The following is a 17,949-nucleotide window of genomic DNA, read 5'->3' as shown; positions in this document are numbered from 1 at the left end:
AGATTTCCTTCCAACCACTTTATTCTGTGACATAAAAATTGTTTGTTCAAGAGCTTTTGAGCCTCTAGCTCTTCAAACATTTAGCTAATATTATCAAATTTTCATTTAATTTTTTTTATTTCTGTTGAATTCAGATTCAGAATGGAATAAACACATGAAATATTTTATTATTATGCTATACATTAACATCTAATTACGTTTAATGTTTTCACTAATATTTTAATAGCTAGTCAGTCGTTAAAGATTAGGTTTTCGTTGCAGATATCTGAAAAAGCATTTCTAATCTTGTGGAGACCTCTAAAATAATAAATATTATATGTTACCCAAGGAATATACAAAAATCTCAAACCAACCTTGCTGCTTTTTACAAAAATTTGCAGTTGTTTTTCTGCGATTTCTTGGACTTCTGATTTTTGAATTGTTTCCTTGAGATTACGAATTTCATCCTTAAGCTTTTGGCGTTCGTCTTTGAGGAAAAATATCTCACGTTTCAGGGAGCATCTGGGGACGAATAGTAAATGTAAGATTTATTAAATAACCCATAACCCATATTAACGACTTACACTTCGAGCTCCAAGTGCTTTACATAGTTGTCCCCTTCCGAATCGATGATCTCCACATGATCCTTGGCATTTGACGGCGGGTTGAGGGGATCCAAAATTTCAACTTCCCAGTGCCTGTGATTTGAAGGACAGTCGGCATCCTCAGGTGACTGGGAGGTCGTAAGCCTTTCAGATTTACTGATCGGTTTTGCGACCTTTTCGAAAAAACTGGAGGAACTTTCTTCGAAGCCCTCAAAATCTGTTGTAAAATCACAAAGTTGGATTTCTATGGTTTCGTGGCCTTCCGATGAATGCGTTTCTTCCAGGAGTAATTCAGATTCAATATTGTTAATTTTCGAAGACGCAGCTAAGGAAACATTTGTGGAGCTCTTTTTGACTCTTCCACGCAGATTTTTCGCCAACTTTTGGGGTCCATTTACACTGGGAAATGAGCCGGGCTTCAGTTTTGTTGGATTTTTGCGGCTGAAGCCCAGTTCGTACTGCATATTTCGCTCAAAGTCGTCGGGTGCAAAGTGCTCATTGCAAATGCAGGCTGTTAAAAGAGATGCATCTATAATTTGTTTACTTTTTGCACAGTTGTTGTTAAATAATACCTGTAGCGGGGTTAATATTATCGCGCTGGCAAAAATCAATCCACTTTTGGAGGTTTGGCTGCTCTTTGGGAAAGTGAAAGTATCGCCATTTCGTTCTATTGCAATTGCGATTGTTATTTCCGCAATTTCGTACAGCGCAGCGCATTTAATGTATTTTTGTTAATTAAAAGGTAAACAAACAGCTGATTAGTGTATTGTGGCTGCCAAACTGTATTAGGTGTCACGGCTAAATTGGTTTGAAAATTGGCTGTGCGAGCGGATAATGGATAAAAAGGGTATTTTATCGGATAATTTTGTATCGTTTTCTTTTTTATTTAAATAAATATGAACATCAGGTTGGGATTGAGCACTAAAATGAACAGAGGAATCTGGAGCACATGACATTTAAGTTTCAGCAATTCACTTACATTTTGTTCAGCATAACAATTATCGATAACAATTCGATTTCTGACTAATCAGCTGTTTTGGAGTTTTTATCTCTTATTGGTTTGTTTTGATTTAGGCAGCAAATATTTGACATTATGTTGAAGAGCAGCAATATAAATAGGTTAATTAAATAATTGGGTGTATTATACAGTGTGCAGTATATAAAATTTCCATTCTTAGCGTTCTCAATGAGCTCCCTAATGAAACAACAAGGGATTCCAACCCACAATCTTCACAAAATGGAAAACCAAAACAAGATGCGGAAACCTGTTGCTCCCCCCAGGACAACGAAGTCATGGGCAGTCTAGCCGCTTTGCAGTTGTCCGCCGGCGTCCTGCAAATAGCGGAGCCTCCACTGAACCATGTGCGCTCCCAGCTTAGGGAATTGATGTGAGCACTTTGGCTCAGATTCTGGAGATCACTTAATGAACTGTATATATCATTTCAGCGGCAGGCAGAACAAAACATACATCGATTTGTCCAAGGAGAAATATAAGCTGGACTGCAGCGAAGTGGCCAGGCTGAATGACATGGTAAGTACCTCATGGCCATGTCCGGAAATGTTAGGTGCCTACATCTTGGGAAGATTCTGTTGTGACCCAGTAAGCTTTCCCTCGGCTTTCAGTACGGTATGCAAAAGTAAACTATGTCTTGTTTAAACAAATCTTATTCGAACTTAATAACTATAAAAAAGTAAATAAATTTTCAAAGCAATCAAAAGTCAAAATACTTTTTAATAAATAATACAAGAGTTTCAACCATTTGTAGTTAAAGAGTAAGCTTTATTTTATATATACTTTGTCAAAACACATTTATAAAATAATATTGGTCAGAGCCAGAAACACATAGTCGGCTGAAGCTTTTCGGATATCACTTTTGTTTCGAGGCTACAATCAATAATTCTGACCAATTAGGGCCATTCAATAAGGCACTATTCATCGCAAAGCTTAAATGTAAGATAGCTCAGCTAATTAAGTTGACCGAAGTGTTATCAGGGGGTGTAGTCCTATGTCTGGAGTCACAATCTAATCTAAAGACAAACAGCCAACAAAGTAACTTGCCATTAGAGAGTGTTATTAATTGGTTCAATTACCATATCCATTTTATAGATGAGCGATGTAAAGCGATACAAAGAAAAGCTAACAAAAATCAAGAAGGAAATGCAGAGCGTCTACCAGCGCACCAAAGAGTTGAAGGTGAGAAATGGTTTAAGCAAAGAAAGAACCCATAATAAAGCAGTAAAGAAAGTAATCAGAAATTTGAATCCCGCTGTTGATTAAAGTGTTTATTAGCTTTGAATTGCTGATTACAGAAACGAGCCGCAAACGTGGCGGCCTGCAAGCAGCGTGACTACCAGCGGAAACTCGAGAAGCTACAGCACGAGGAGTCGCTCATTGGCAGCCAGTAGAAGCAGGGGTTCAGTCAACAGCTGACCAGGTGTCACCCGGATTATAGAAGCTACACACCTTGTAAAGGCGCATTTACATTGGGATTCCCGTTTACAACTAGGCAATATTGAACAGTTGAACAAAAGTTAAACCATTTGAATACATAATAATAATAATAATATTAATAATAATAATAATAATAATTGTATATGTTATAAGGCCTGGATATCGTATGACTACGATTAGTTGGAAAACATGATATTGTATATTACGTAAAGTTAAGTAAACACTTAAGAGATTTCGCAGAAATAAGCTAAATGCGCGCAGAGTGAGGAAAGCCAATCACTACTATACATATAGCTGCAAATATTATATATAAATATACAAATATGTTTAACATTAAGATGGTGTGGAGAAACAATAGTTGAACGATCACAGCGCCAAGGCATTGGCTTATTTAAACTAACTTCGCTGTAAACATTGTTTTTAACTACTTGAACATGCAAACAACCAGCTGCGCTTAAAATACTACAAATAATTAAGTTCTCACATTGGTTTCAATAGAAAATGAGAAAGTGGGGAAGAGCTTCGTTCGCGCGACATGCACGTAGCTGCGATCTGTGTGAGTGTGGAGCTACTAAGATAAGTTACTACTTAATTAAAGCACATTTCCAATACAGGTAGAAGATCGATTCAACATGCAGCTCGGGAATAGAAATCTGTTGGAGTGGAGCATTCAGTTGAACTGTAGAAGCGTGGTCTCTTGTTGCCGCTGTTGCTGGCTCGTTGGTGACTTTTGGTGATTGTTTTGGTGGATTGCTGTGGGTGGTGATGCGTCCAATACAAACATTGTTTAGCGAACTCTACTATACTCCTGATCATTCAGCATGTGCATTGCATCTGTCGGTGCGAAATACTTGACAGTGCCTAAAAATATTCAGAAGAGTTAGTGAAACATTTATATTATATTAAACAAAAAATTTATAAGTAAAAGCTACAGGTTAGGAATCTAGTAAATACCCCACTTCAATTACACACTGGAATTGAAGGCATTAGTTTAAAATGCAAAAAAGGAAGAAATGTGTTTGTTAGTTTTCATGTTAGCTCATTGTTTTACCACTTTTAAAGTATTTACTTTTTATCATACTTTTGTTAGGTTTTAAAAGCAGTCGAAAAGGTTTCTCTTTTTTCAAAGAATTTTGATACCCATTTTATTTTAACGTTTTCCTTAACTTTGCATACATTTTAATTGAAAAAATATGATATGGTTATCATCATTTTGTTTCAGTATTACAACACTTATTTATAGGGCGACAATATTTTAAATTCAGTTTGAGAATTATTAGGTCTTTACCACAAAATATCCTATCATAAAATCTATGGCAGATCTTACAAAATATATGGTGGTCTTAAGTACAATGGCCATGTGGTGCTCGTATCCGGCTCCACTGCCTTTGAATGGTTAATGGTTAATACTTAAGGCTGCTAGGCTTTCGTTAGATAAATTTAAATCCGTCAATGTATATAAGACTACAAAATTCAGAAGGAGGATCGCAATCACCATCAACTCAAGTCGACTTCGCGGAACCCGTCACCGTCTTTATCGTCAGTATTTTTAGGAGTGTCTGCCTCCAAGGGTGCAGAGGGGGAGGCAGTGGCTTTGTGAGTGGCAGAAGCGACCGTACCCTTACCATTTTCGTCGAGGTTGCTGTTGCGCTGAAGATACAGCTGAATGCAAACGTGGATCACAAAGATAATAAAGGCACCTATTCCGAAGATCTCAAAGGTGGTGCGTGCAGTGACCGACTCGAAAAGCTGTCCACCGATCAGGCTGCCCATTGACACACCGACGCCTTCGAATATCGCTCCAACCAGACTCTGAAATGGCAACGAAATGAATAACTTTTGGGATCCCTCCCATAATCATCGAGCTCACCTGCATGGTAGCATCGGTTCCTGGCGGTGCCACAATGCTCGCATAGGAAGCCATTGTGGCATAAAAAAGACCGAAGGTCACCCCGTTCATCAGTTCGACGGGCAGGATGTACCAGGGATTCTGCAGCATCGAGTAGAGAATAAATCTCACTCCGAATCCAAAAAGCACCAGGCTCATGGCGTTCACATGACCAATCTTCTTCAGAATCCATCCGGACAGGAAGAAGAACGGCAGTTCGCCGCCAAAGCACTGAATACCCATGACCAAGCCTTCCAAGGTCTTAATTGAGCTGTCACATCCCTCAAACGCCTTGTCCAGCTCCTCCAGGTATATGAAAAGGAAGTTCCATATCAGAGCCGTTCCAAGTCCTATCGCAACGCACCATAGGAAAAAGACGACGCAGCGCACCGAGAGGAACATCTGACCCACATCCTTTAATATGTTGGAGGACAAATGTGTTGGTGTGTGCTGCAATTTGGATTAAGTCAGTTTATGGAAAGGATTTGCTGTCTCTGATTTACTCACCCTCAGCTTGGATGAGGCGAAGACATCAAATCCCATGATAAGCAAAGCCATCCAGAACACGGCCGTGTAGTTCTTGTTCACCTCACCCAAGGACATGTGATCCACAAGGAGTCCGGCCAACAGGGCAAAAACTCCCCATCCAAGGGAGCCGCACAGACGCTGCTTGCCATACAGGTGATGACGATCGCCGAGGATGCCAAAGCATATGGCGTCACCAATGCTGACCACCACCGCCATACCGATCCAGCTGAGGATGAGCAGGCCAAAGAACAACCAAAACTGCGGCATGGCCATGGCACTACTTGTGTTAATCACAGCATTCTCCGCCAACTGCTCCTTGAGATAGTCCTCATTGCAGTCCATGGTGCAGTTGGATTTGAAGTACTCCTTTGGACAATACATCGTGACATTCTGGCCCGCAATCTGGCCTTGATCGTGAGGAACCATGAAGAACATGCAGCTGTTTTCCTTCTCAATCTTTTGCATGTTGATGCTGGTTCCGAATTCCATCTGGGTGTTGGTGCGATTGGCGGCACAATTATCCGTGTTGTTCTTCAGCCAATCTTGACACACAATGTCCCACATGAAGGGCTGCGCCTCGCAGTTCAGAAGACACTCCAACGTCCTATTCCCGTAGTACCGCTCAAGATTTCCCTGCACGCACTCGCCGTACTCCGAGCAGAATTTCACGTCGGAGACACCCTGGTGGCAGTGGAACTCCACCTTGGGCAGCGGCTTCTCCATTCCCGGCACAAACATGATGAGGAAAAAGGCGATGCCCGTGAGCACCTGGCCACCCAGAAATAGGGGTCGATGGCGATGGTACCTTTAGATGGGTAAAAGCCACTCTTATTATTAAAAGCACTAAATTACCAGTGTATCAGCATGAAGTTCTTGTTTTTCTTCTAAGCCCAGTGAAAATGTTATTAAATTATAATTTTCTTATCCAAGCTAGTCGAAGACAACCAAAAAGAAGTACAAATATCTTTCGATAGTAAATAAAATTCCATGTCATTGAAAATTTCCAGTGGCCTTTGATTGATTGTGGCATTATCGAAATTCTATGTTGAAACTGATATCATATACGCCAATCTAAAGTTGTTTTATCTGTTTTGGTTTGATAATTTGGATAACAAAGAACAGTGGGGATGTGCATGCTTAGATATTTTATGAGTATAGCGCACTTTAAACAGATGTGACAATTTGCTGAGTGCAGTAGGACGCTTTAATATCGTTGTGCTTATACAAATAAATAGAGTATGATAAACAAAAGCGTTCGGGTCTGCGAAATGGGATGTACATGCACAGATAAGTTACAGAGATCATCTTACCGGTCCGCAATGTAACCGAATAGGGGCTTCGCCAGCATTCCGATGATGGGGAGGATGGTGTACATGGTGCCCACGACGGCGGGGGAGTAGCCCAATTGGCCGGCTAGGGTGGGCATGAAGGGGACGACGGGAGCGGTGCCTGGATAATAAAGCAGAAAAACACTAGATTATCTTGTGGACTCGTTTGTGCTGATAAGCAGATGAGTGAGTGGGTGGAGATATGCATATGGGCAGTGCCAAACTAGTGGGTGTTTCTGCCTCGCCGATAAAGTCAACCGCAAGCAAGTGCAACTTGACATCGCCGACTCGTTTCGAAGTAGAACGTAATGTTAATTGAATTGAAAAGTAAAAGCAAAAGTAAGCTTTAATTGCTGAAAGTGGTTCGCCTGTCGGCGCGTCTTAACTTTTGATGAGTTTCGGGCGCGGCATGGAGGTCTCTGGGCCATGGGGCTGTCACAAAATCTCGTTTCCTAACCCTTTGTCCATGGCCATGGCATCGGGTTCACCATTTTGCAAACGGTTTAGTCATGGAGTATAAGCCGGGGTATAAAGTACCTTATCGCACGTCTGTGTTTGCATGGCTAAGAATGCTCTGCTTTATAACGTTATAATGTATCTTCCTAATTTTCTAAATATATTATATAAATACTAGTATCATCAGCTTATTTATCAACTAAACATATTTTGCATTACTTAACTACCCAATTCTAGCAATTGAAATCAGATTGGAAATTGTAGTCTGGTGTTTCCATGTGGTCTTAACTCAAATAAAGTGCTGAATTAATTGGACGCCAGACATTTACAGATACTTCAAATTTTTCATCTATTTCCATGGAAAAGTTAAATTAATTGATGTGATTCCAAGTACACATTTGCTGATGCTTTTATAGTGATTTAAGAGGTTTTCTCTGGTACTGCCGCGATAAGCGATTATTTTCGGAATATATCCACGAACAAATATTCCAAAATTCTCTGAAAATAAAGGCTGTTTAAGCATTTTGCGAATTCTAAAGTAAAAGGTGGAGGTTTTAAGAGTTGTGAAATATAACTATTTAAATACAATTCAAACATATTAGTAGGTAACTACTGAAAACATATGTAGATATGTATTTACTGAAAGATGACGGTATATTTAGTAGCATCTCAAAGTTATGGGGTTTCAGCTAATTGAGCTTCGATTAAACGATGTAAACGTAATGGAATTGCTCTAATTGTAATTAAAACCCAGCAAAGTGCTGAATCATACATACATACGATGATAATCGTAACCCGAATCGGCCTGCATTAGCTTATCGCTATTTCACTGGACTTTCAGTGCTCTATGGTCTCTATTCCGTGTTTTCCTTATCTCTTAACATGGGCTCTATATTCTATGTATGTACATACGCATATGCATAAGTGCCCTGTGACGAAATCGAAGCTACAGTTCAAAAGTTCGCAATTAACAGCTAAACTGATGTGCATATGTACATGTGTGCTTATGAATGCACATACACACATACATATAACCTGCAGCACGTGCGTGCCTCTGAAAACGGGAAAACATTATCGGCTGATGTAAGCGATGCGCGGTACTTAATTTAATGGGTTGGCGGGGGGAGTTACTTGCCGGCGTTGAAGAGAAAGTAGTGCGCCTTCATGGGCAGCAGCTCCTTATCGATGGTGGCCTTCATTTTGGCGTTATTACGTTGACCCGCGGCACAAAGATCAATACTATTGGTGCTAAACTAGCGCGTTTTCCAGTTCATTCACAAAAAATGCGAGGGCAAGCAGAAACGGCATGTGCCTGCTCACTCACACATGCAGGTGTTATTTATTTTGCATGTGTGTTCACGTTTCACGCGGGATCACGTTTCTGCTCCAATTGGAATCTGCTGAATTGGTCCAATCCGTTTTCTTGTCCAGGAATTAAAACTTTTGCTCGTCCAGTTGGTTATTCGAAATGCCTGGGAACTTGTCGCATTTTTAGCACGAATTGGTTGCCGCACCGCGCACAGTCCGCGGAAATCGAGGGTTCCGGCTAGATGGACACCCAAAAGACGACTGAATGGAGCCGCTGGCGTTGCGAGCCGAGTGTCACCATGTTTGCTGGCGTTTGCCGTCGTTTGTTTACGAATTCTCCTTATCTGCGGCACACTAATTATTATAAACTCAATACGCCCCCCGAGGAACAAGGAGAGGCACCCGGTCGTTCGGTTTTATTAGCGACACTTAAATAAAGCTAAAAAAAAACATTAATGGCAAGCACAGCTGATTGGTCCGACTAGGGATGGGATTTGGTCCAGCTAGAGGTGGAACTTGATTACATGCGATGATAACGAGCTTTAAAGTATGAATATTTATGATTATTCGAGATATAAATTATCAGGCACTAAAATGAATATTAATGGCTGAATGCAAACCATTTGAAACCTCTTGAGAGATAATGGCAGATTCCTCATGCATAACGGATTCTACAAATTATAATGCAGAACTTTGTAGGTTTGCCATGCCGAGCCAAAAACATTTCCCAGAATCATCGCATCATTTGTTTATGCACATTTATATACGCATTTCATTTGTACACATTCGCTCGAACTAGTGGGTAACTTAAATTTACAATGACTCTATGCGTGAGATGGGGAACTCGTGGAAAACGCGGATATCGTGGCTAATTGCAGGCGCCCTCATTCGAATATATGACTGTAGTGCTGCTGGTATACGTGTATGTAGTTCTCCTTCTCCTGCGGCGTCATCTGGGCTATCAGGTTGTCGTCCAGTTGGTCGAGCGGATGCGGTCGTCCAGCCACCAGCACAGTGGGCACATCGTCGTCCTCCTCCGCGGAATCTGAGTTGATATAATTGTCAAAGTCGACATCAGCTGTAAGTCAGAAAACGTATATTAGAACGTCTAAATAAGAGATGGAGAAATATATGGTGCTTCTTACGAATCTTGGCATTGTCGATGTCCTTTTCGTCGTCGCTGGAATCGCTGGAGTTGGCGTTCGATGAGCCCACGCGCAGGCCCTTCATGTGCGGCTCCTTCTGGCCCGGTTGCTTTTCGTGCTGCAACAGCACGGACATGATGTCCTCGTTTTCCTTGCGGTTGCGATGCCCGGATCCGCTTGCCGTTTGCACCGCATCGGCCGCGCCATCGGCAGCATCCGTGTCGGTTATCACAGTGCTCTCTGTCATCCAAATGGGTCGCGACTTGCGCTCAACCACGGCATCCGAGGTGTCGTCGCCGCCAATGGTGACGTCCACGCGAGTTTCCTCCACGGCAAAGCCCTGGTTTCTCGTCGCCTCACCCGACCACGCCATGCCGTCCGGTCGCACGGCGTTGGGTTTGTTCAGTCCTCGAATGGTGTCGATGTCCACGGGCTCCGGTTCGAGCACCTCGGGCGCCAGCTTGATGCCCTCCACCTCCCTGAGCAGGTCGTAGAGCGGCTGGAGCTGCTCGTTGAAGTGGGCCAGCAACAGGCGTGAGTCTTTTTTGGGCATGGCGGCGCTGTCCTCCTCCACGGAACTGCCGCAGAAGGTGCACCGGAACTCCAGGGTGGCCATGTCAAACAGCTGGTCCGCTTCGAGGTCCGTGAATGTCTTGGAACACGTGGAGCACTTGAAACTTGCTCTACTGGTGGCATCCCGCTCCTCCGTCTCCATACGCTTGCGCATAAGATCCAGCTTGTACTTGACCACGTTTACGAAGGTCTTGTAGTTGATAAAGTAGTAATTGACCTTCTGGGCCTTGCCATCCGGACCCGTTTCCATTTTCAGCCGGATCTGGATGAACTTGTCGGTGCGCAGCGTGGTGATCCTGGCCCTCAACTGCTTCTTCTCAAAGCGCAACAGCTCCCCGATGTCGTCCTCCTTCATGCAGGGATTCCGCACCAGCATGTCGATGATGAGGGCATCCTCCAGGGAGTAGAATCCACGGACCACGAGGCGTGCCAGTTGCTTCAGGCTGCTGGGCACCTCGGTCACGTACCGCACCTCCGTTTTCGCTGGCGCTGCGTTCGATGCAGCTGCCGATGTCGACGACATTATGTGTTTATCTGGAGGATCGTTAGTCCTTACTTATAAGATGATTTTTCCTTTTGTTTCGGGTGCTCCCACGCCACTTACCCGTCTCTCGAAACCGGAACTCCGGCAGCAGAGCACTCTTCGGTTATTCAATGCAGGCAGTGGGTCCGTGGGTCTTCATGGGTCTACCGGCAATCATCTGCTCCCTGTTTGGCCGTATTTTGTACGCTTTTCAACGGCAAAAATAAAATTTCCACCGCCAAATTCTTTTTTGTGCATCAATGTGGCCAAGGTAATTACTGCGAAGATTACAGAGCAATGCAGAAAAACCCTAAATATACCACACCATTCGGTGGAAAACTTCGCTAGAAGGCCGACTCTTAGCGCGCGTAACTTAGGGCATTGCCACACCAAACTATTGTAAAATGAATTTTGAAAACTTGGCGGGTAAAAACATTTATGAAATAAGGACCATGTACATATATTAATGTTTTCAAAACTAAGAGCAGAATTTACTTCTGGAAATATAATTCAGCTATATTTATGTAACGTCATAAGCTTTTTTAAAATTTTTTTTGCGCAGTTTAAAGTTATTTTTTTTGGAACCCAGAGGTCCCCTTGTAAACATTTCACAACTATGGTATCTATACTACATTTCCATTGTTTGTGCATTGACTTTATTGAGCGCTGTTTGCTTGGAAATGTTTTTGGCCGCAGAAGTGAGTGAAAATAATCCAACAAGTCGTCCTCTCGCCGCCTTTGTTTATCCGGTCGAAGTGCTTAATATTTCATGCTCCGCTGTCTAGGGTCGTCTATTTTTTAATGCGAACTTCGCCTTGCGTTCGAGTGCATTCCAGTGTAATCCTCCGGAACGAGGCTCGCCCACTCGGAGAACCCTTGGCTACACAAGCAAAGCAGCCGCCGCGGGGGAGGACTTTTCACGAGGTCAGAGGTCGGGGGTGCAGACGTCCCCTTGCGTGTTTATTTGGCAGCCAACACACTTCTGTTGTCGCCGATGAATGTCATGGATATAATTGGGCGCACAATGCGAAGTCCAAGTCAGCTGCTCCATGTTTACAAATGCCAATTCAACAAAGTATTGGGAAATTATGGCACACTATGAATGAATTTCATACGAAATTATTTTTTCAAAAGATTACTCGTGCTTAACTTGAAATCCTATTCAAAAGATTCTTTCTCTGCTGAATTTAAAGGAAAGAAATTAACAAATGAATACTTTAAGGAAAGTACCAATCTGATTTTTAATAGTTTGTCTAAGATTCGTATTAAAAGTAAATATAAGCCTCCAAGTTTGTCATATGTTGGATTTTGTAGTGCTTCCATATTCAAAATTTGAGCATTGTAAAATATCTATTTTTGCTTAGGAATGCAAATCTAAACGCTTTTAAACGGTTATCTTTAGTGTAACCAATCTGTTATTTATCTGCAATAGGGCTTATTTTAATGTAAATGAGTTTATTTCAAAATCTTAGAATTATACAATTTAAATATAAAATAATTTGGAGATGAATGTATTGACAAAATCTAAATGAATCGTGTTAAACTGTTTGCAGTGCCAACTGCAGCACGTGAACACCCACGGCTATCAGCCTGGGGAGTTGCATGAATTGCTCGGAAAAGCCCAGTGGCTCGTAGGGTGGGAAACTACTCCGCGGAAACTCCATCTGAGCTTGTTTACCTTGCAGTGGAGGGCAGGGCGCAGACTCTGCGAGAAAAGTGGACGCAGACAGGGGAGTAGGGCCAAAGTGCTGGGCCGCTTTTCCGAAAACGAAGCAATGGATCCCCTAAAGCACTACGTCCATGGGAAAAGCTTTTCCGCGTGCGAGCGAGAGAGCGGAGGACAGTGCGCAGGCTCTCTCTCCTTCGTTGCGGGGAAAACAGAAACAGGCTTTCCCACTTTCGCTGGTGGCATCCGCCTGCAGTTTGAATTTTGAGTCGTGCGCGCTAACGCTCGTTTTCCTCGCTTTTCCGCTCGACAATTTTCCAACGGCGACCACAACAATTACAGGCGACAAGAGCGTGCAAATAAATACTTGTGTTTTTTTGTTTTTCAACGTTTTACTGCAGTTTCCTTCGCTGTCTGCGAGACGGCGGACTTTCTTGCGGCTTTCGTTGTTCCGTTCGCGTGTGTTTTCTTTCGGTGTTTTTGTGTTTTCCGCTGCGAATACGGAATCCAAAAGGAAAAGCCACGATAAAAACACAAAGGAAAATTGGGAAAACGCGGCGCCGCAACTTTTGCCAAATTGATTTTTATTGTGAGACGCAGAGTTCAAGCATTATATAAAGAATCAAGCAACGAGAAGGTTGGTTTTCTAAGCCCTCTTACTGATTTCAAGAATGTGTGTGTGTTAAAAAAACGTTGAAAATATGAGATACTATTACTGGATTCAGTGCATCATGTTTTGTTGGCTGCACCTCAACTGTTGTTGGCCAGTTTCACCCTCTTGCGCGGCTCACCCTCGAAAGATAGAGAGCCGGTCGCTAACCGCCCCAGGGGGTGGCGCCACCCCATTGCCCAGCGCCCACCGCCCACAGCCCACCGCCCACTCGTCTGTGATGTCATACCACCCACTAACCGCCGCCCATCGGCATAATCGCAATAATGGTCTTAGACATCCTGGCGCGTCCTCACACCAGCGCTTAATTGAGCTCATTGATTCGCGCTGTGATTCTGGTTGCGAACTCCTTTGCATAACGCTCGATATCTGGATATCTGGAAAACCTATCCACTATCGCGGCTTTCGTATGCCATGTAGTGCATATACTCGATGTGTATATGGACGGCCTACTCCGCAAATCAGGTCAAAGTTGCAGTGTGACCCAGAAACGAACACTGACGTACGGCACGGGTACAAGTTGTGGGGAATCCAGTCGTGGCTGGGACTCGGATTCGGACTCGAATTGGGATTGGGATTGGTATTGGTATTGAGATGACCCGGGGATTGGGATAAGCTAGTGCAATTTGCATGGCAACAAAGTGTCAAGTGGAGAGGCATTTACCTATGCTTTCGGCATAATTCAGTCCGAATCTAAAGCAGTAGGGTTCCATGTGGAAAAAAAAAACACTTTTGAAACTTTAGTGGGGACATATTTGAAATGTGTGTAATTGCACGATTGTTGCCACTTTTCCCAGAACGAAGGTAACATCGCAGTCGAAATAGAAGGCGCACAGTTACGAAATAACACTGTCGTAATTATTTAATGGTTGTCCCATGAGATCCCAAGGGTCCGTCCGTTGCTGCGACAATTACTCCCAAGAACTTTAGCCCAAAACATACAAGTATATACAAGTACGTGCAACATTTTTGCTGTCCCCGTGTTTTGTTCGCTCCATTCTTGTTACCATTTCCCATTTCACGATTTCCCAGCTGATGGGAAGAACAGCACTGAACTTGAGCGGGATGCGGTGGCAAAGTATTGACATTCGCTGTTCGGGAGGGCTACTATTTCCTTTCAGTCTCCGTGCTTTGTTTTGTTTGCAGCGCAGAGTGGAGAGAGCGCAGGGAAAACAACGGGCGAAAATCGATACTGCTGCCCAGGCAGCACGCAGGCTTACGGATACGGGCTTGCCACCCGGACCCTGGAACCCCGGATCCGGGCGAGGGCGGCGCAGAGCGGAGCGGAGTGCATTATGGCAATGTGGAGCAGGCTCTGGCACAGAGGGGCGGGTCACAGGGGGGCGTGGCCGGTGGCGGGCGGCGGGCGGCTGGTGGAAAATCCAATAAGCACGCGAACTCGTACTCGAACTCAAACCAACTCCAAAAATAGACATGGAGCCAAGCTGCGGAAAATGCGCACGAAGCGGAGGGCGCACAAAAATGAAATACACTGGCGGGCGAACACCACCACCCCCAAACACTTGAGCATACTTTGGAAAAAATACCCACATTAACTACTACACAAAGGGAAAAACTGGAGTGGCTGGAAATCTTTTTACAATTCACCAGTAATAGGGATAACGAACACAATTTATTTGCTTGAATATATTTTTTCATTTTGTATACCTAAAACATTTATCCCAAAATAAAATCAGTAATTTTGTGTTTAAGCGCAATTGCAATTTACTTGGGAAATAATTTCTGCTATCAGAGTTAAAGTGAAGTTTTTTCTTGCTGCAAGTGCGCCCCACAGTATGCAACACATTTGCTCTTGGCTCGCCCAAAACAGCCAAAGTTTCTCCAAAATGTAGTTCCATGTCGCAGGGGGCGGTGGGCAGTGGGCGGGGCGCTGTGTGGCAAAATGCACTTTCCGGAATATTAATCAAATTACTTAGCTTGCAATTAAACATTTTAGGAGAGAGCAAAGATGTGGGTCTGCACCTGTGCGCCAAAATGCTCTTGAAAGCTCGGTTAATTTAAACAATTTTGGGTCAACTAAGGCAAGGTAAACTGTTTATTGTTTTGCCGAAGGGCTAGATGCAGTTGGAGTAATAAATGGAATAAGATCTATGGTGAAGAAATCTCGTAAGACCTAAGAAGTTCAACAAAATTGAAGATGTCCTAAGGCTGAAGTTCTAAACTCCATAACTCAACTTATCTTAATCGGATTTTGAAATAAATATTTCTGGCACAATTCAAATTTAGAAGTTTATTTTTTTTTTTAATTTTTTTATGTATAGTAGAATATCAAATCATTTTTAATTATACCCGTATCTCGTAGAGTAAAAGGGTATACTAGATTCGTTGAAAAGTATGTTACAGGCAGAAGAAAACGTTTCCGACCATATAAAGTAAAAATTGTCTTAATTGCCTGAATAACTTGCTGTTGGAACACATAGTTATTGTCGCTTTTAATATTTGTTTAGGAAAAATTTTCTTGTAGCCCTATAATTCCCAACTAGTTCTGGCGAAGACTGTAAGGAATGTCTTCTAATTTAGAGTCGCAAAATAGTAATCTCTCTCGAGCAGTGAGTGTAGTGAATGTGTAGTGTATGTACCGGTGTATGTATGTATGCATGTATGTATGCATGTATGTATGTATGTATGTATGTATGTATGTATGTATGTATGTATGTATGTATGTATGTATGTATGTATGTATGTATGTATGTATGTATGTATGTATGCATGTATGTATGTATGTATGTATGTATGTATGTATGCATGTATGTATGTATGTATGTATGTATGTATGTATGTATGCATGTATGTATGTATGTATTTATGTATGTACGTATGTATGTATGTATGTATGTATGTATGTATGTAGTGTTTCAAGTAATCTCTCTTATTGGTGGAGCAGTGAGTGCACTGTATGTGTTCTTAAGTGTGATTACTTGCAAGATCACATTGGCATCCCTCTTGAACAAATAACCGGGCAAATGTTATTCATACAAGTGTTTGAAATGTTATAATATTTATTTTAAAATATTTATTCATTCAAAACATTTTAAATACAACATAAAATTCTTGTTAAGAAATTGATTACCCTACACTGAAATGGATATATATTTGTATGTTTTCTTGTAAATTTCTATAGATTTGAAAAAATTCTTTGCCAGGCCCATACTTTTAAAACATTTTTAAGTTTTTTTCCATTTTATATCCCCAATTTCTACCGATGTTCCAGAAAATGTTGCAATTTCTCGTTTGCACTTCCACTAGCTGAGTAACGCGTATCTGATAGTCGGGGAACTCGACTATAGCATTTTATCCTGTTTTATCTGTAAAAAATGACTCGTGAATGCTGTATTCCTTATGATTATTTAAAACAAACTGCACCATATGCCCTGAAATTGGAGCTGCCTTAAAATCTGGCTTGAATTAACCACGTCATAAGCAGAAAGTTGTCGGCTAAGAGCACTATACAGTGATTTGTAAAATTATCAGGCCAATTTTCACCCAGCCGGGACACTCGCTTCCACTCCGAGTAACACAATTGAGAATACGCCAGGACCTCCCACTTCCATTTCCCTTTTTTCCTGCTCGGCGGGTCCTTTGGCAAAGTCAAGGAGGATTGTGTAACTTGTGGCAGACGGAAGGACCGAGGAAGCCTGCTTGGGTAATGCCAACTTTCGAGTGTGCCGTGCACCAAATTTGTATTTGCATTTGTCGCACAATCAAATCTCAACAATAAAAACCAGACACATTTGAAATGGGCGTCCACTCGAAACAAAGAAGGAGTACTCTTAAAATTAAATTTAATAATTGGGCATTAAAAGTAATATGAAAAGTTATTTTAAGCTATCTGCTGACAACTAGCATAGAATTATGTAGAGAAAGCATTTCATAATCCAAGCAATGTATATTATGCGGAAATCGTTACTAAACATATATGAAACATAAATCCTGAAACTAATTTTCATAAATTTAAATGCAAATGGTATTGGTTCAGCAAATTGAACAGCCAATCCAAGTTTAGAGTGCTGGGGAAGCATTCCGCATTTAAACCGACCGGAAATGACAGAGAAAGCTCAGTCAATGTCTCTGCCACGCCTCTGTGGGCGGCGAGATGACTGTCTTTTGTTTGGGCGCACGTCCAAACGGAAAGCAGAAACGATTGCGAAGATTGGCCGGCAGAGTCCTCAAATGGCAAGGATGACGTCGAAGGATGAATGCTGAAGGATGTCGATGCAGCCAGGCGGACCAACGATAAGCGCTCCTCGGCGTAGGAGGCTCACCTTGAGGCTTAGGGTCCTCATTCGGAACCGAGCTCTGCCGAATCCGCGCATTTGTGGCAATTAAATTTGTCCTCTTCACAAAAGGCAACGTGTCCTCTCGATAAGCCGAACTCAAAGGAAAGCTTTTCTGATGTCCTCGCTTAATTGGCCATTTATGTTTTTATTTATGCTTTTTTCGAGCTATCGATTTCTAAATCGATACGAAGATTAATGTCATTTGCCTCTTTTGTTGAGCCATTACACTCAGCTCGAGACTGGGAAACCTCATATTCCTTGCCACTTGCTTAATATCTTTTTTGCTTAAATTTAAAACAGAGATGTAGTCTAAAGATACACCCCTTAGAAAGTTACTAGTATGCTGACCATAATCCATTAGTGGAGCCTCCAAGCCCCCAAGGACCAGTGGCTCCGCCCAAAAGTCGCGGGACCTGGTACTTCCGGTCCGTAATCGCGACTCAGAAGGCATTGCACCTGGTGGCGGATTACCTTGGCTTAGTTAGTTTGCAGTTGGAATATTGTTTGCCTTATCGGCGAACTTTCTGCAG

The 17,949-nt window shown here is 42.4% G+C and overlaps 5 protein-coding genes across 9 annotated transcripts in view; 2 read left to right on the top strand and 3 right to left on the bottom strand.

The window, feature by feature from the left end:
• Window positions 1–145: 145 nt before the first annotated feature.
• Window positions 146–1,374, bottom strand: LOC6544571. 2 transcript variants are annotated; one of them, XM_001972386.3, is made up of 4 exons: window positions 1,157–1,374; window positions 564–1,095; window positions 354–501; window positions 241–297 (listed from the first exon to the last, which is right to left on the bottom strand). In XM_001972386.3, exons 1-4 carry the CDS (start codon window positions 1,299–1,301, stop codon window positions 280–282), a joined length of 843 nt encoding a protein of 280 aa, XP_001972422.2. In that variant the 5' UTR covers window positions 1,302–1,374; the 3' UTR covers window positions 241–279. The 2 variants fall into 2 exon arrangements, with proteins under 2 accessions (XP_026832795.1, XP_001972422.2); XM_026976994.1 differs by having other exon boundaries at window positions 146–501.
• Window positions 1,375–1,585: 211 nt separating this feature from the next.
• Window positions 1,586–3,373, top strand: LOC6544570 (biogenesis of lysosome-related organelles complex 1 subunit 6). 3 transcript variants are annotated; one of them, XM_001972385.3, is made up of 5 exons: window positions 1,586–1,703; window positions 1,763–1,972; window positions 2,031–2,115; window positions 2,692–2,778; window positions 2,895–3,373. In XM_001972385.3, exons 1-5 carry the CDS (start codon window positions 1,678–1,680, stop codon window positions 2,988–2,990), a joined length of 504 nt encoding a protein of 167 aa, XP_001972421.2. In that variant the 5' UTR covers window positions 1,586–1,677; the 3' UTR covers window positions 2,991–3,373. The 3 variants fall into 3 exon arrangements, with proteins under 3 accessions (XP_001972421.2, XP_026832951.1, XP_015013195.2); XM_026977150.1 differs by having other exon boundaries at window positions 1,587–1,703; window positions 2,865–2,943; XM_015157709.2 differs by having other exon boundaries at window positions 1,588–1,703; window positions 2,875–2,909.
• LOC6544569 (major facilitator superfamily domain-containing protein 6-A) lies at window positions 2,762–9,060 on the bottom strand. 2 transcript variants are annotated; one of them, XM_001972384.3, is made up of 6 exons: window positions 8,372–9,060; window positions 6,763–6,901; window positions 5,432–6,257; window positions 4,907–5,374; window positions 4,662–4,848; window positions 2,762–3,897 (listed from the first exon to the last, which is right to left on the bottom strand). In XM_001972384.3, exons 1-6 carry the CDS (start codon window positions 8,433–8,435, stop codon window positions 3,824–3,826), a joined length of 1,758 nt encoding a protein of 585 aa, XP_001972420.2. In that variant the 5' UTR covers window positions 8,436–9,060; the 3' UTR covers window positions 2,762–3,823. The 2 variants fall into 2 exon arrangements, with proteins under 2 accessions (XP_001972420.2, XP_015013923.1); XM_015158437.2 differs by lacking the exon at window positions 2,762–3,897 and having other exon boundaries at window positions 4,153–4,848.
• A 225-nt stretch (window positions 9,061–9,285) lies between these two features.
• LOC6544568 (general transcription factor IIE subunit 1) lies at window positions 9,286–11,103 on the bottom strand. Its single transcript, XM_001972383.3, has 3 exons — window positions 10,867–11,103; window positions 9,690–10,796; window positions 9,286–9,622 (listed from the first exon to the last, which is right to left on the bottom strand). Exons 2-3 carry the CDS (start codon window positions 10,783–10,785, stop codon window positions 9,429–9,431), a joined length of 1,290 nt encoding a protein of 429 aa, XP_001972419.1. The 5' UTR covers window positions 10,786–10,796; window positions 10,867–11,103; the 3' UTR covers window positions 9,286–9,428.
• Window positions 11,104–12,683: 1,580 nt separating this feature from the next.
• Window positions 12,684–17,949, top strand: part of LOC6544566 (F-box/LRR-repeat protein 16) — a 28,339-nt gene continuing 23,073 nt past the window's right edge. The window contains exon 1 of the mRNA XM_026978144.1: window positions 12,684–13,088. The gene's annotated coding sequence lies outside the window, so the exon portion shown is untranslated. The remainder of the gene's footprint in view (window positions 13,089–17,949) is intronic.

Source organism: Drosophila erecta, unplaced genomic scaffold (assembly GCF_003286155.1).
Source record: "Drosophila erecta strain 14021-0224.00,06,07 unplaced genomic scaffold, DereRS2 tig00000021-arrow-pilon, whole genome shotgun sequence".
In the NCBI taxonomy this organism is placed as follows: Eukaryota; Metazoa; Arthropoda; class Insecta; order Diptera; family Drosophilidae; genus Drosophila; species Drosophila erecta.
This window is presented reverse-complemented; position numbering and strand designations above follow the sequence as displayed.

Excerpts from the sequence above, each read along its gene's own strand:
- LOC6544571 (XM_026976994.1), bottom strand. The coding sequence starts at position 1,301 with ATGCGCTGCGCTGTACGAAATTGCGGAAATAACAATCGCAATTGCAAT. Across the intron at positions 1,096-1,156 it reads TAATATTAACCCCGCTACAG|CCTGCATTTGCAATGAGCAC; the intron begins GTATTATTTAAC and ends CTCTTTTAACAG. Across the intron at positions 502-563 it reads AAGCACTTGGAGCTCGAAGT|ATGCTCCCTGAAACGTGAGA; the intron begins GTAAGTCGTTAA and ends ATTCGTCCCCAG.
- LOC6544570 (XM_001972385.3), top strand. The coding sequence starts at position 1,678 with ATGTTGAAGAGCAGCAATATAAATAG. Across the intron at positions 1,973-2,030 it reads TCCCAGCTTAGGGAATTGAT|CGGCAGGCAGAACAAAACAT; the intron begins GTGAGCACTTTG and ends ATATCATTTCAG. Across the intron at positions 2,116-2,691 it reads TGGCCAGGCTGAATGACATG|ATGAGCGATGTAAAGCGATA; the intron begins GTAAGTACCTCA and ends TCCATTTTATAG.
- LOC6544569 (XM_015158437.2), bottom strand. The coding sequence starts at position 8,435 with ATGAAGGCCACCATCGATAAGGAGCTGCTGCCCATGAAGGCGCACTAC. Across the intron at positions 6,902-8,371 it reads CTACTTTCTCTTCAACGCCG|GCACCGCTCCCGTCGTCCCC; the intron begins GCAAGTAACTCC and ends TTTATTATCCAG. Across the intron at positions 4,849-4,906 it reads GAACCGATGCTACCATGCAG|AGTCTGGTTGGAGCGATATT; the intron begins GTGAGCTCGATG and ends TTGCCATTTCAG.
- LOC6544568 (XM_001972383.3), bottom strand. The coding sequence starts at position 10,785 with ATGTCGTCGACATCGGCAGCTGCATCGAACGCAGCGCCAGCGAAAACG. Across the intron at positions 9,623-9,689 it reads CATCGACAATGCCAAGATTC|CTGATGTCGACTTTGACAAT; the intron begins GTAAGAAGCACC and ends TCTGACTTACAG.